Source organism: Chaetodon auriga, chromosome 13 (genome assembly GCF_051107435.1).
Source record: "Chaetodon auriga isolate fChaAug3 chromosome 13, fChaAug3.hap1, whole genome shotgun sequence".
Lineage (NCBI taxonomy): Eukaryota > Metazoa > Chordata > Actinopteri > Chaetodontiformes > Chaetodontidae > Chaetodon > Chaetodon auriga.
Window position 1 is genome coordinate 15,975,617 of NC_135086.1, and position 12,506 is coordinate 15,988,122.

Consider the following 12,506-nt stretch of genomic DNA (forward strand, 5'->3'; position numbering starts at 1 on the left):
CGAAATGATGAAGACGATCCTTGTCTGTTATCACTAAATTGAGTCACATCGCAGACACTTGTTATCTCTGTGAGCTTAGTCTCAAAGAAAAACCCAGACAGAATAGAGGACAGAGGTGACAGCCATCACACGTCACCGTGTGCAGCAATGACAGTAGACGACTGTGGGGTTCTTCCATTGTGACATTTGATGGATGATAGGCTCATTATTAAAGGATCTCTTCAGTCGGGTCACACATGTACAGGCCTGACGTGTGACATACACTCTATATGTCTTATGCTCAGTGTTTAAATTCTAGATCTCTGTCACAGTGAATCCTACATTTACATATCTACATCTGCACTGTAGTAATGACTGGGGGAATAACCACCATGTCTCCTATGACCTCAAGGAGGATCTTCAAAAAACATTAGAAATGTGCTGTGAAAGTGTTGCACTGATGGTTTGAGAGAAGATGCAGTTAACGGTGCCCCAGAAATGTTTGAATTTTTCCAGGATCTAATGAAAATGGATGTGGGTGTTTCTCCCATCTCCTGCAGACAAGCATCGTTAGCCAGCTCCTGAGGCATGGAGCCAACCCCACTCTGTTGAACTGCAACCAAGACAAGCCCTCAGGTAACACATTTAAGTATTCACACAAATATCCACATTTGCGTACACGCAGAAATTCTGCTGCTGAAAATGGGTGAAGTGTTAAGCAAACAAGAGATAATGAAGCAAAGAAGCGGAGGAATGAGTTTTGAGTTATTCAGCTGAGCCTGATCGTCACCGTTATCGTATAAAGCACAGGGTCACACTCACAAACAGAGCACACGGTGAATGAGGCCTTGTTATAATCTGTGTACATCTGAGTCAAAGATGAATGAATTAATGAAAGAAAACATTAACACCTGACTCATGCATGCTGCACACTCACACACATGCACTGATTACATTAGGACGTCAGCTGTAATCATAAGGGACTGCTGTGATTAATTTGCTAATGGGAATGAAGGTGTCATATCATTATCCAGGGACATGTATTGTTTTTTCACGGAAGCATATGCGATCAGCAGAGGAGGTCTTAATAGTGGTGCTACAGAGCAATGTTTTGTTCTTACCGTATTATTACAAAGAGGGGTGACGGAAAACCGAGGGTGGGGCCGTGCACACTCATTTCTGTTCATGCTCCAACGCTCTCATACTCAAACAGACCTCTTGTCAATTGTTAACCAGGCCTGTCTGCCAAGTACATAAATGTGATCTTAAGCAAAACTTTTATGGACCTCAAAGATCATGTCAGGTCTGACATTGGTCGGTTGCATGCTATTCTGTTGATCAGTACTAGGAGATCTTTTCTCAGCTGCTCTGTGAAGTGCTCCGTCTCTCTGTTGGTGTAATACTTAAATTTACATATTTATATTAGTTTTGATGATATTAATGTTAGAGTTGAAAGCCATTATTTGCTGATGATCCTGATCAGTCTTGCAAATCCCCCCTGACACACACACACACACACACACACACACTGCAGGGAAAGAACTCCCTGCATCTCAAAACTGAACTGATCCATTATAAAACCACCCATTGAACCAGGCAGCTGATAAATGTGAAGTCATTATACATGTAAGCGTCTCGTGTGTAATCGTGATGAAGTGTGTCACATAGAGGGGCTTTGGGCCCCTTACCTCTCCATTGTGAGATAGACTATCATAGTTGCCTCAAACCATTTACCCCCATGGCTTCATCACACCTCTGACTGCCTCACTCCAGCCTTAATCAATAGCCCCTTCTAGCATGTAGGCTTAGAAAAGATGTGAGGCGAACCCTTAGAGACTGAGACAATCCCCCTCTTTTTCACTTGGAGCCCCACACCCCTCCCTCAGCAGCCACATGACGAGAGACAGCCAGAGCAAGAGATGGGAGTGTAGGGGGGTTGTCACTCACACAGAAATAAAAAGACAGGATGAAGCCATCCCCATCCCTTGTGCCCTGTTAGACCTCATTACAGACAGGGGGGATCTTAACTCCCCCTCCCTCTTAAGAACAATTGGATTGATTCACAGTGGGGTTTACATTCTGCACCAGTGCACGCTCATCCACATGGATTACGAAGGAGGGTTGGCATGGTGAAAGACAAGAGAACACAAAGGTGTACCTGGTTGTTTAAGAGCACAGAGTATTATGGTCTTTAGCTAAAGATATCACCGCACTCTCAGAGTCTTTTCACCAGTGCTGCAGAATGGTGAGAAAATCCATTTTACAAATCATAAGTTTTCATCTATATCAAAATCAACTTGTCTCTGTGTGCTGATTAGCCTGTTTTGTGTGTCTCGTCAACAGACATTGGTGCATCACAACCCATCGTTGATATGCTGCTGAATGCAGAGGAGAGCTGGCTGCAGAGACTGTCGGACCCCTGTGCTCCTCTACCCTCCACTGACCAACGCTACGATGGCGGCTCACACGACCTCAACACTCCTGTCAAGAACTTGTAGGTTAACACTTTCATAAACACGATTGTTGTCTTATGCTGCTTCTTGTCCTGCTATCTGCGGTGACTTTTCCAACTCACTGACTATCCACCTATTGCTCAGGAACCCCCTGGGTCTGCCTATCTCTAAGCGGGACAGTCTGCTGGAGAAGTGTGCCATGTTCAGAGAGGCAGGTGGAGCTCTGAGCCGACAGCCCTCCCAGGACAATGGCCTAGATGGCCCCTTTAGCTCTGGAACCAGCAAACTGGAGCAGGTACCTTGTCTTCTTACAGCTCCTGCACAACAGGAATCACAGTAAAACAGTATGAACATAGCAGATAAGAGATTTCATATAGTCGGTTTGGAACTTTGCCTTGCAGAAACACTAACTAACTTTGTCTATTTCAGATTAAACATGACTCAGTGAGTTTCAGATGAAATTATTCTACTGATTAGCCCATCCTGTGTTTCAGGCTATCAGATGGTTATTTAAACATTTTGTGCAAGTGGGAGAGCGGGCCTCGCATATCACGTCTGCTTCATCATCATCAGCCTCACTTGTCCTTGTTTTTACCTTGAGCATCACACACTGTGTAATTACTTTGGAATGGGTTTCATTAGCCTAAAGGCTTTCATAGCAGTTCCTCAACAGGCAGAGAGGCAGAGAATATTACAAAAGAAATCAAAACATGAACACTGTTCAAATTGGAGGCATAATTTTGTAATTCAGCAGCGATGATTGAGAAGTCATCAGGTATATGCAGCACTTTTTTAGCAATATGTGCTGTAAATCTCTGTAATAATGTGCATTAGAGACTCAAGAGCATTGCAGATCCTCCAATTAATTTTCCAGTGTAATTTCCCTGTCTCAAATGGAGGGTAGGCTAATGGAAGAAATCAATTGGTGAAGAGTTTGATAGGAATAAAATCCCTTGCAATATCTGAATAACTTTGCACTGCTGTCCCAGACTTTAGATTTATCATAGATAGCCGCAGATCTTAGTGCCTGCATTTTAATTTTAAGTCTCGCCTTACATTTTTCTCAGGTCAAACTGATGCCTCCAGCTCCCAATGACGACCTGGCATCCCTCAGTGAGCTGACCAATAGCAGCCTGCTCTACGAGATGCAGAAGCGCTTTGGCAACGACCAAATCTACGTAAGACTGTCCCTGTGCCACTAAACAAGGAATCCCATTCAACATTAAACATGCATTAGACCCTAAAGCACACACACAACACAGAGAAATGCAAACACACGTTCTCTCTCGAGCATAACTGGGCCACTATGGTTGTTTATTTGTAGTGGAGTGCTGGGCTGTTTACGGTCTGGGAATTTCAGATTGTGATGTTTTACACATATGAGCACAGCAGTGTGTTTCCCTCCAGCATGTGTACGTACGTGTAGTGTTTCTCAAGTATGAATTGCACCTCCTCTCCTGAATACTATTGTGCAGATAATATTTACTGTATAATTGGTGAATAGTTCTTTTCTGAGCATAGCTAAGTCTTTATTAGTCTCAGTGGTCTCTACACCAGGTTGTGTTCATGAGCTCAATCCCTTCCCACTCTCTGTTTCGGCCTCTTAAGTATAGTATCTAAGTTTAATACATCATGCACACACGCACCCACATACTTACTCTGGTGGCAATTGCAAAATCAATACCATTTAGATCAATAGGAAAATAAATCTTTAGCTATAATCAGGAGTAAAATGCCTTCATCTCCAACAATTGGTCCATTTTATATTCCTGGTATTTGCTCCTTTCCTTTAAAACTGTAGTCTGGCCTATACTTTTCCACAGGGACTGAGCTCTATAAAGACTGGAACCAGATCAATGTGGAGCTATCCTGTGCACCCTCTTCTCTGTGAAGAGGCAGTAATAGTGTATTATTAACCCAGATGGGCGACAGACAGTAGGGTTAGCCACAGCAGGGGGACACAGATAAGGGGATGACAATAAAAGGCTGTAGATTGGTGGATGAAGAAGAGAGAAATTATTGGAAGTCAGAATAATGAGGGCTGGATTTGAGGTACATTCCATTTGGAAGAAGACGTGGTGAAAAGAAAGGACAGTTAGTGGACAAAGAGCAGCTATCATGGGGACATCGGAGCACGCCTGATCAGATTGTGTGTAACTCCTCAGTCATGGAGGCGCACATGGTGCAGTCACACTCCATTCTGTTTGTAACAGATATTCTTAAAGAAATAAGCAAATAATAGCTTTAACATAGTATCCATTGTCTCTAAAAGACCAAAAACAGCTCACACTCCTCATGTTAGCAAAATTAATTTATTTGCATTTCTACCCTTCTTCACATTCTACAGGCTACTGTACGTGACCTTATGTATATAACAGAGGACATTTCAAGAAAGAGTTTAACAAAGCAGAGATGCAGTGAAGGACAGAAATAGGGGAAGGACAAAGGCAGCGAATGCTCCATATGTTCCCAGCAGGGTGGTCAGAGATGGGGCTTTGATGAGTGGTCTGCTGCCTTCTGCCAGGATAGAAGGAGGAGGAACTGAGGAAGGATACAACAGAAGACGCCGATGAAGGCCGGATTATTGACAAGCATGTCACGAGATTAAACCACCGTTAGTCAGAAAGTCTGTACTGTTCTCAGACAAGTTTTACTTAAAAGCACAGAACTTGACGTGTGTCATTTTCCTCTGTGTCCGCAAGCAGTGGCAATTTGTTCAAGCCACTAACCTTGAGCCAGGGTCCAAGGACAGAGCAGCATGTTACAGAACGTTAGCAACGTCTGCACTCTCCCAGGGGACAGAGCGCCGGCTTTCTGGGACTCTTTGTGAGAAACAGAGGGTTCGCAGCTTAGTGGAGAGGGTCAGAAATTGGAAGTTGTTATTTTTATCTAAACAGCCTTGGGCGTGTGTGCGCACTCTGTGTAGGAAGGCAGATTTGTTTTTATTGGAGAAAGGTCATTACTGAGGTTATCATTGACGGCCCCTTCCTGACCTTTCTCTGCCATGAGATTACCATAATCTTATGGCAATGGAGATTGTCACCGCCATGAATACTGATGTTAAGAAAAGAGCGGGACAGCACTTTTTGTTTGTTTTCTTTAGCTTTAGGCAGTCATAAGTAATTATAACCCAGCTTCACCCTGCTCGTGTGTCACTTGAAGCAGAGCTGTGCAACTTCACATTCAAAAGATAAATGTTTTACATGATTGGTTTCACTTCTTGTCCTCAGCCGAGAATCAGTCAGGTGTTGTTTTGGTTTTTTTTTTCTTCTCCTTTGTAGACTTACATCGGACACATCCTTCTGCTGGTCAATCCAAACAAAGAGCTGCCCATCTACTCCACTTTGGTAAGCATGCATGTAAATGACCTCTATATCACAAGAGCTTACAGAACATGCTATGCTGAGCTCTCTTTAATTTGCAGATCCATGTACTATAATCCATGCACAAAAGGTATAACTTTACATTTGATAGGCTATGCATTTCACGTGTAAAATATGAATAAAAAGAAGGCATGTTTGCTGCATAGTAAGCAGGACATGAACAGATGAAATGGACCTTGTGGTTGATAAATAATGCAGTCTTCCTGTCAGTGATACACAGCACAAGGCTGACTCTGCATCAGTTAGGGAAGAGAGGGATCTTGTTTAGCTCACTTGCACACACACCTTGCCATGCCATCACTTTTGGGGTCATTACATAGACTTACATTAATTTCCTGGAGACTAGCCGTTATCACTGCTTGCCTTACTCTAAACCTAACCTTACCCCAACCTTAATCCAAGTCTTCAATCGTTTGGGTACACATGCACACTCCACTAAGAATTAATTTAAAATGCACTGTCTGTATTGGTGAAAAGCAGCATAGCAAGAGGAGAATGACTCAGTGAATGACTAACAGGTGTGTGTGTCTGTTTGTGTGCCACCTCATTTTAAAATAGTGGATAACTAATTTTGAAATAGCTGAACTAATTCCAGCTTAGTGCTTGCCCATGTGTACCCAGGAGGGGTTGGATGGAGGAGGAGACATCTTCTCCTGCCATGACAGAATGAAGCCAAGCCCCCTCTGGCTGTGCCATTCCTGCCTGTGTTTGGAATCACTCCAGGCATCCATGGCCAACTGAGAGAGTGTGTGGAGGATCAGGGAGGAGCCCGTGTGTGAAGGACATATGTCACAACATGTGTGATCTGCTGGCCGTCTGTCACCCCCACTGGCCTGGTGGGCCGCAGCCCATCCTCTCTCCCTTTTCCAAAACCACAAATACAGCACTGGCACACATCTGCTGGACAGGTTACAGATAGGGCTTCAGTATGATAGACAGTTGAGGGTTCACTGTCTGATACATTGGTATGTTTTTAACAAAGCTGGAACTGTGACCATTCAAAATTGATTTTTTATTCCTCCTAAGGCATAAATTGTGCAGCTACTACGACTACTACTGAGCTTTTTAACTAAGATTTTTTATCAATCTGAGACATAAACACGTCTAGATGAGAATCTCCTTAGAAATATAAAGAGCAAATATCTGAACTTTGACAGAGTAACATTCTCCAAACACCTCAGTTGGTCAGAAAGCACTGATTTGAGGTCTGGGCTGAAAGCTTGTCAACATTTTCAGGCTTTTAATGGATGAGTTTTAATGGATATTTTGAAATATGGGTCCCCAGTAGTGATTTGACTTTTCAAAAGAAGTACAGAGTGTCTCACTAAACAAACTTGATATTTCAAAACTAGACAGCTAACCAGACTTCATTAACACTTTTTAGCTCCATGTGTAGGTTTCACATTTCTGTGGTACAATTTGCCACTATATAATAAGTGGCAGTAACATGGCCTGGAATTGATATCTTGTGCTTTTGCTTGCTAATGGGTTGTTATTTTAAAGTAAACTTGAGTCAGAATGAGTGTCAGCTTTAGCACGTGTGTTTCAATCGATGAGTGTTTTCATTCAACACCTAATTGATATGTTAGCCCCGTTGGGTTGGATTACATGGTTGGGCTGAGTGGTAAACCACACTCTCTTAGTGAGGTGGAGACAGACAAACTCACACAGGTACAGAAAGTGATGCCCAGCACGGTTTCACTGTTATGCTGAAACATTATCCTCTGTTTTACTCAGCCTGTGTGTGTGTGTGTGTGTGTGTGTGTGTGTGTGTGTGTCTCCACGTTACATAAGGTTGTGATCCAGTGTCGTGACCATCTCAATCTATTTTTCTCTCAGGTGAGTCAGCTGTATCTGAGCTCCACAGGCCGCCTGTGCTCGTCTCTGCCACCTCACATCTTCTCTTCAGCAGAAAGAGCTTACCACATGATGCTGCAGGAGAAGCGCCCACAGTGTTTCATCTTGAGGTACACCCTCCCCCTTCGAAACACTCTCACAAACACTGAACTCTGTGCCTTGAGATGATGAGACGAAAACGCCAAGAGGTAAATCATAGTGGAATGGTGGAAGTAATGGTGAAGGTCACCTGGTTTGTCCACACCTCTCTGCCACACACCTTGTGAACACTCCTTGAGAGACGAATAGCTCTCAGCCTGAGTTGAGGTACAGAGCTCCAAGGTATTCACACAGAGCTTGAAAGTTTGCTGCTCTTTGTCGTCGGCTGGATGGAGGCAGCTCCCTGATTGCAGTTAAATCCAGCCCCGGCTCTCCAGTGACAGTCCTGCTGAGTTGTAACCAATCTGGCAGAGAGTTAATGTGCCCTGGCCACAGCCTATCCATCTCACTCACATGCACACAAACACACTCACATGCAAGGACATTGTACTGTATGCTGTCACGTACATACATTCTGTCTTTTTTCCTTCATTTTTCTTGTTGCTCCCTCGTTCAAGCTCCCTGTTTTGCTCACACACGCACAAAAGCACGCACACACACGACTACACGTTTACAGGCAATCAGCGGCCATGATCCCCCGAGGCCAGTGCTCTAACAAAATGCCCTTGAAATCTAATAAAAACTGGTAAATGAAAAGACAGTGGAAAGGCCTTTGGACTTCACACTCAGCAGGGCCATTAGGAGGAAATATAGCAACACACATAGACACAGACAAACAGCACACCACAGCACACTGCGGTCATTAGTAAGGGCTTCTGACCTTCTCAAGCCATCTGCTTGGTGTTACTATGCTGGTCTCAACTCTCTGCATGTTGGTGAGTGTCAGAGCATGTACTGTAGAGGTACCTTATGTCGAATTTAATATCCACTAAACTCCAAATTAAAAAAAGGCCTCCAGTGCCAGATAAGTTTTAACAGTGTGTGGAACGTGTTGGTCGATGGAGCAACGGTTTTTGTGTTAGGAAGAGGGAATAGATTGTGAATTGAGTGGGAGGGGTTCCCTGAAGGGGTGATGTCAGGTGGGCGGAGGCGTGTAACTGTGGTGACAGATGTGGGAAACACCCTGACGACAAATGCATAACACACATTCTTCTTAGACACGTACCGAGAAGTGAGACACACACGCAGATGCTTGATTTTTGAACTGTTATGTTTAGCTTTTTCATCAATTACATTTTTAATTTTTTAATTAATTATATTTGCATGCATCTACTAATTTCTTGTAGAGAAAGCATGTTTAAAGACAATTTAAAACATGGATGATTATGTAAAAAAATGCTAAAGCAATTACGGTAACAGAAATGTAATAAAAAAATTCAATAAGTGTGTACCAAGTGATATCTATTACTTAGGTTATATAGAGTATTTTCTGCATAATGTCTGTGAAGATTCATCCAGATCAAGGTTACCCAAGGAGGATAACCATGATTCAACCCTCTTTGGATATCAGCATAATGCAAGGTTATTGTGTCCTCTGTTGATATCATATGTAACTAGAAGAGTGCACTCAACAGATTGCAGGTCTCCAGCAGGTGGTGTCAGGGGGCAAACTGAAGCAGTTGTTGATCACTTGTGGCCCCTACTGGCCAGTTAAGAGGAGTCAATGGCACCATAAAACAGAGCACACAATAAAATAAGATAGGTTTTTCAAATTGTGAATCACTGCAACCATGAGAGGTCCTTGAGTATACGATCATAAATATACACAGATGATATTAGGCTGCTGGGTCCAGTCCTATGCCAGATTAGCTGCAGACAGATACATGTACAGTCAAACACATGGCCTGGAGGGGATAATAACGCAGAAACTACAGCACATCTTTGTTGTTGATCACAGTGGAAAATGTGTGACTACATCTCAGCAATATAAGACACTCCAGCATTAAAGGATAGGTTCAAAATGTTTCAAGTCTGTCGTAAAAAACAATTGCCAATTGCCCGTATGGATATTGCGAACAGATTTTGTTCTCTATAATCAACTTTGAGTGAGACAAAATCTGCCAAAAGTTCCAGACTTCAGTATGAGTTTCCCTCTCTGTATGAGTTTCCCTCTCTGTGGAAGCGCATTGGGATCTCTGAAGGGCCAGTGTGAATACGCGGAGTGATCAAAGCAAGTAAAACCTGTCTCACTGTTCATATGAGCTGATGTTTCAAAACAGACTTGAAAACTTGTGAACTTGTCCTTTAAGACATGGAACATTAGAGACAATTACAACATGTAAAACAGTAATAACATCACCTAAGGCATGACTGACATTAAACCTGCATTTTCTCTCTCTCCAGTGGTGAAAGTGGTTCTGGGAAATCGGAGGCTTGTAAGCACATAGTGAGACACCTGACAGCACGTTCCAGCCCCAAAGGCTTCGCACTGGAGCTCAGAATGAAACACGTAAGTCTGGGCAGTCATTGGCTGGGGGTGTCCTTGGGCTTATATTGTTAAGGAGGAATGTCATGTCCTGGGAATGTCTTGAATGCTTTGTAGCTCTCATGGCCTGATTTCTTCACTTTCAGTTTGCAAAAAGAAAAAAAAAAAAGCAAAACACATGTGTTGTTGTGCTGTGTTTCATGTCAGTTCCCATGCTCTACACAGCCAGTCTTCATCGAGTCACTCATGAATATTTGTGTGTTCTTCAAAGCGAGCCAAATACTGAATCTTACATCCTTTCTCCCCGTGCTTATGTCTTACTGTTCCTTCACCCGTGTCATCTCTGCCATCAAAAATCAGGTAGCACGCAGTGTAGAGAGGCATTGTTCATCGTTCTTCTGTTGCTGTGATGGTTGAGAGAATAGATGTTTGGATAGATGTTTGCTTGATAGTTGCTCATTTGCCAAAGAGATCATTCGAGCATTCAGACACCGCTGTTTGAGTGTGTAATCAAAACTGCCATTAAGGTGGCTGTATCTCATATGACACTGTCTTTAGGACAGAACCATTTGCAGAAGAGGAAATTGTTTGGCTGTTATTCTTAAGGGCAGTCCATTTTCTTATACTTTACAGCCTAATGAGGGAGGATCGAGAGTGGAGTACAATAGAACAACATATACCCACATCCCCTGCGTGCCACATTTCCCAGTAAATCATGAGAGGTATCAGTGATAGATAATAAGGAAATTTGAATAGAAACATTCATGGACAAATGTTGATTAAAAATAAATGTAGTATCCTCCCTTGTATTGTGGACTGTATGAAAAAATAGAGAGAGAAAAATGTGTCATTTAGGTCAGCACATACTGCTTCTTGTTGTATTCCCTGTTGTGTAGTTCAGATTACGACATGTTCATGGTGTTAAACACGACTCACATGCTCTGCACTCAGTCTGTCAGTGGGGTGATCAAGCCTCGTGTAGCCCAGGAGTGTGTTCTGAAATCATGAAGTCATCGTTATGTAGTCGATAACTGGGTCAGCTCGCTCTCTGATCATCGCGGGACACGAAAAATGTTGAGTATCCATATAATGGATGCATATTGACATCTAGTGGTAGAAAATGGAATGGGAGCAGAACACTTACTGTGTGAAGCCTGTGTAAGTTGATTTTATTATTATTATGGAGAGAAAAGGTGTATTATACTCTGCTGTGAAAGCCGTTCTGAAGGATATGCCAAATCACTGGGAACAAATCATAAAACCTCTTAAACCTTTGGATCAATCACATACGCAGGTTAACTGCATTCTGGAGGCCTTCGGTCATGCAAAGACTCTGAGGAACAACAACTCAACCCGCTTCATCAAGCTGTTGACCATCCAGTACTGTGACAAGAGGAGGACACTTCTTAGAGGTAACTTCCTTTTCTGTCTATGTTTCTGTCTATCAGTGAGAAATGATTGTTAGTTGGTAAGCTTTACTTTCATTTTCTTAAAGTGCTGTCTTTATTCAACTTAAGTCTCAATAAAAAGTCTCTATTCTGAAATAATATTCCTGAAAAAAGAAGTCCTAAGATTTGAGCATTCAGTTTATGATAATAACACAGAAACCATACAAGAATATATATATGTCTGTGTGAATATATGTATGAATGTGTGTGTGCATGCGTGTGTGTGTATCTATGTATACACACACACACACCTATGTACACACACACATACACACATATACATACATTTATAGAACTCTATTGAGTTCTTGTATAAATGAGCTTTTTCTATGGGATCAGGGGCACAGTCTTGAAACACCAGCAGGGGGCAGTCAAAGCCTGTTAATGTTGTTTCTGTTTGCTCTCTGTTTGTTCAGCCACGCTCACCTTATTTTACCCCAGTTAATTTGATCACTGAGCGCTGGCCATTGAATACTGGCCACAGATTGAATTTTCACTTTTTTTTTTGCTATCATCAGCACTGTTGAAATGTAATTTACACACCCGTTATTGAAGTATAAAAATCTGATGTTTAAGCCCGTGTGTACACCTACATGCTGGAGAAGTCTCGCCTGGTCCACCTTCGTCCTCACCAACACAGCTTCAGCATCTTCTATCTGATGGCTGAAGGCCTGTCGCCTGAGGAGAACAGCGCACTTTACCTCAACAATGTCCTGGCTCATAGGTACGTGGCTGTCAGCAGCTGTATGTACGCTACCACATGTATATTGATAGTTCATAAAATCAATAGTGAAAGTAGATTATGGACGCTATCTTGCTGTTATGACATACATGCTGCTAAAAAGGTGCAGAGCTTGCAATACACAGTTCAGTTCAGCACTGACAATAAGTGTTTGTATGAACTTTCAGCACAACCTTAAGT

General features: G+C 42.6%; 1 protein-coding gene across 4 annotated transcripts in view; it reads left to right on the forward strand.

Annotated features, from left to right (window-relative positions):
- myo16 (myosin XVI) overlaps nucleotides 1–12,506 on the forward strand; it is an 89,666-nt gene that overhangs the window by 37,828 nt on the left and 39,332 nt on the right. For all 4 annotated transcript variants that reach the window (XR_013077952.1, XR_013077951.1, XR_013077953.1 and 1 more), the window contains 9 exons: nucleotides 540–615; nucleotides 2,323–2,473; nucleotides 2,577–2,727; nucleotides 3,500–3,610; nucleotides 5,714–5,779; nucleotides 7,655–7,782; nucleotides 10,055–10,160; nucleotides 11,431–11,548; nucleotides 12,161–12,308. Coding sequence is in view for 1 of the 4 variants with exons in the window: in XM_076746704.1 (XP_076602819.1) it covers nucleotides 540–615; nucleotides 2,323–2,473; nucleotides 2,577–2,727; nucleotides 3,500–3,610; nucleotides 5,714–5,779; nucleotides 7,655–7,782; nucleotides 10,055–10,160; nucleotides 11,431–11,548; nucleotides 12,161–12,308 (1,055 nt within the window). In the remaining 3 variants the exon portion in view is untranslated. The remainder of the gene's footprint in view (nucleotides 1–539; nucleotides 616–2,322; nucleotides 2,474–2,576; nucleotides 2,728–3,499; nucleotides 3,611–5,713; nucleotides 5,780–7,654; nucleotides 7,783–10,054; nucleotides 10,161–11,430; nucleotides 11,549–12,160; nucleotides 12,309–12,506) is intronic.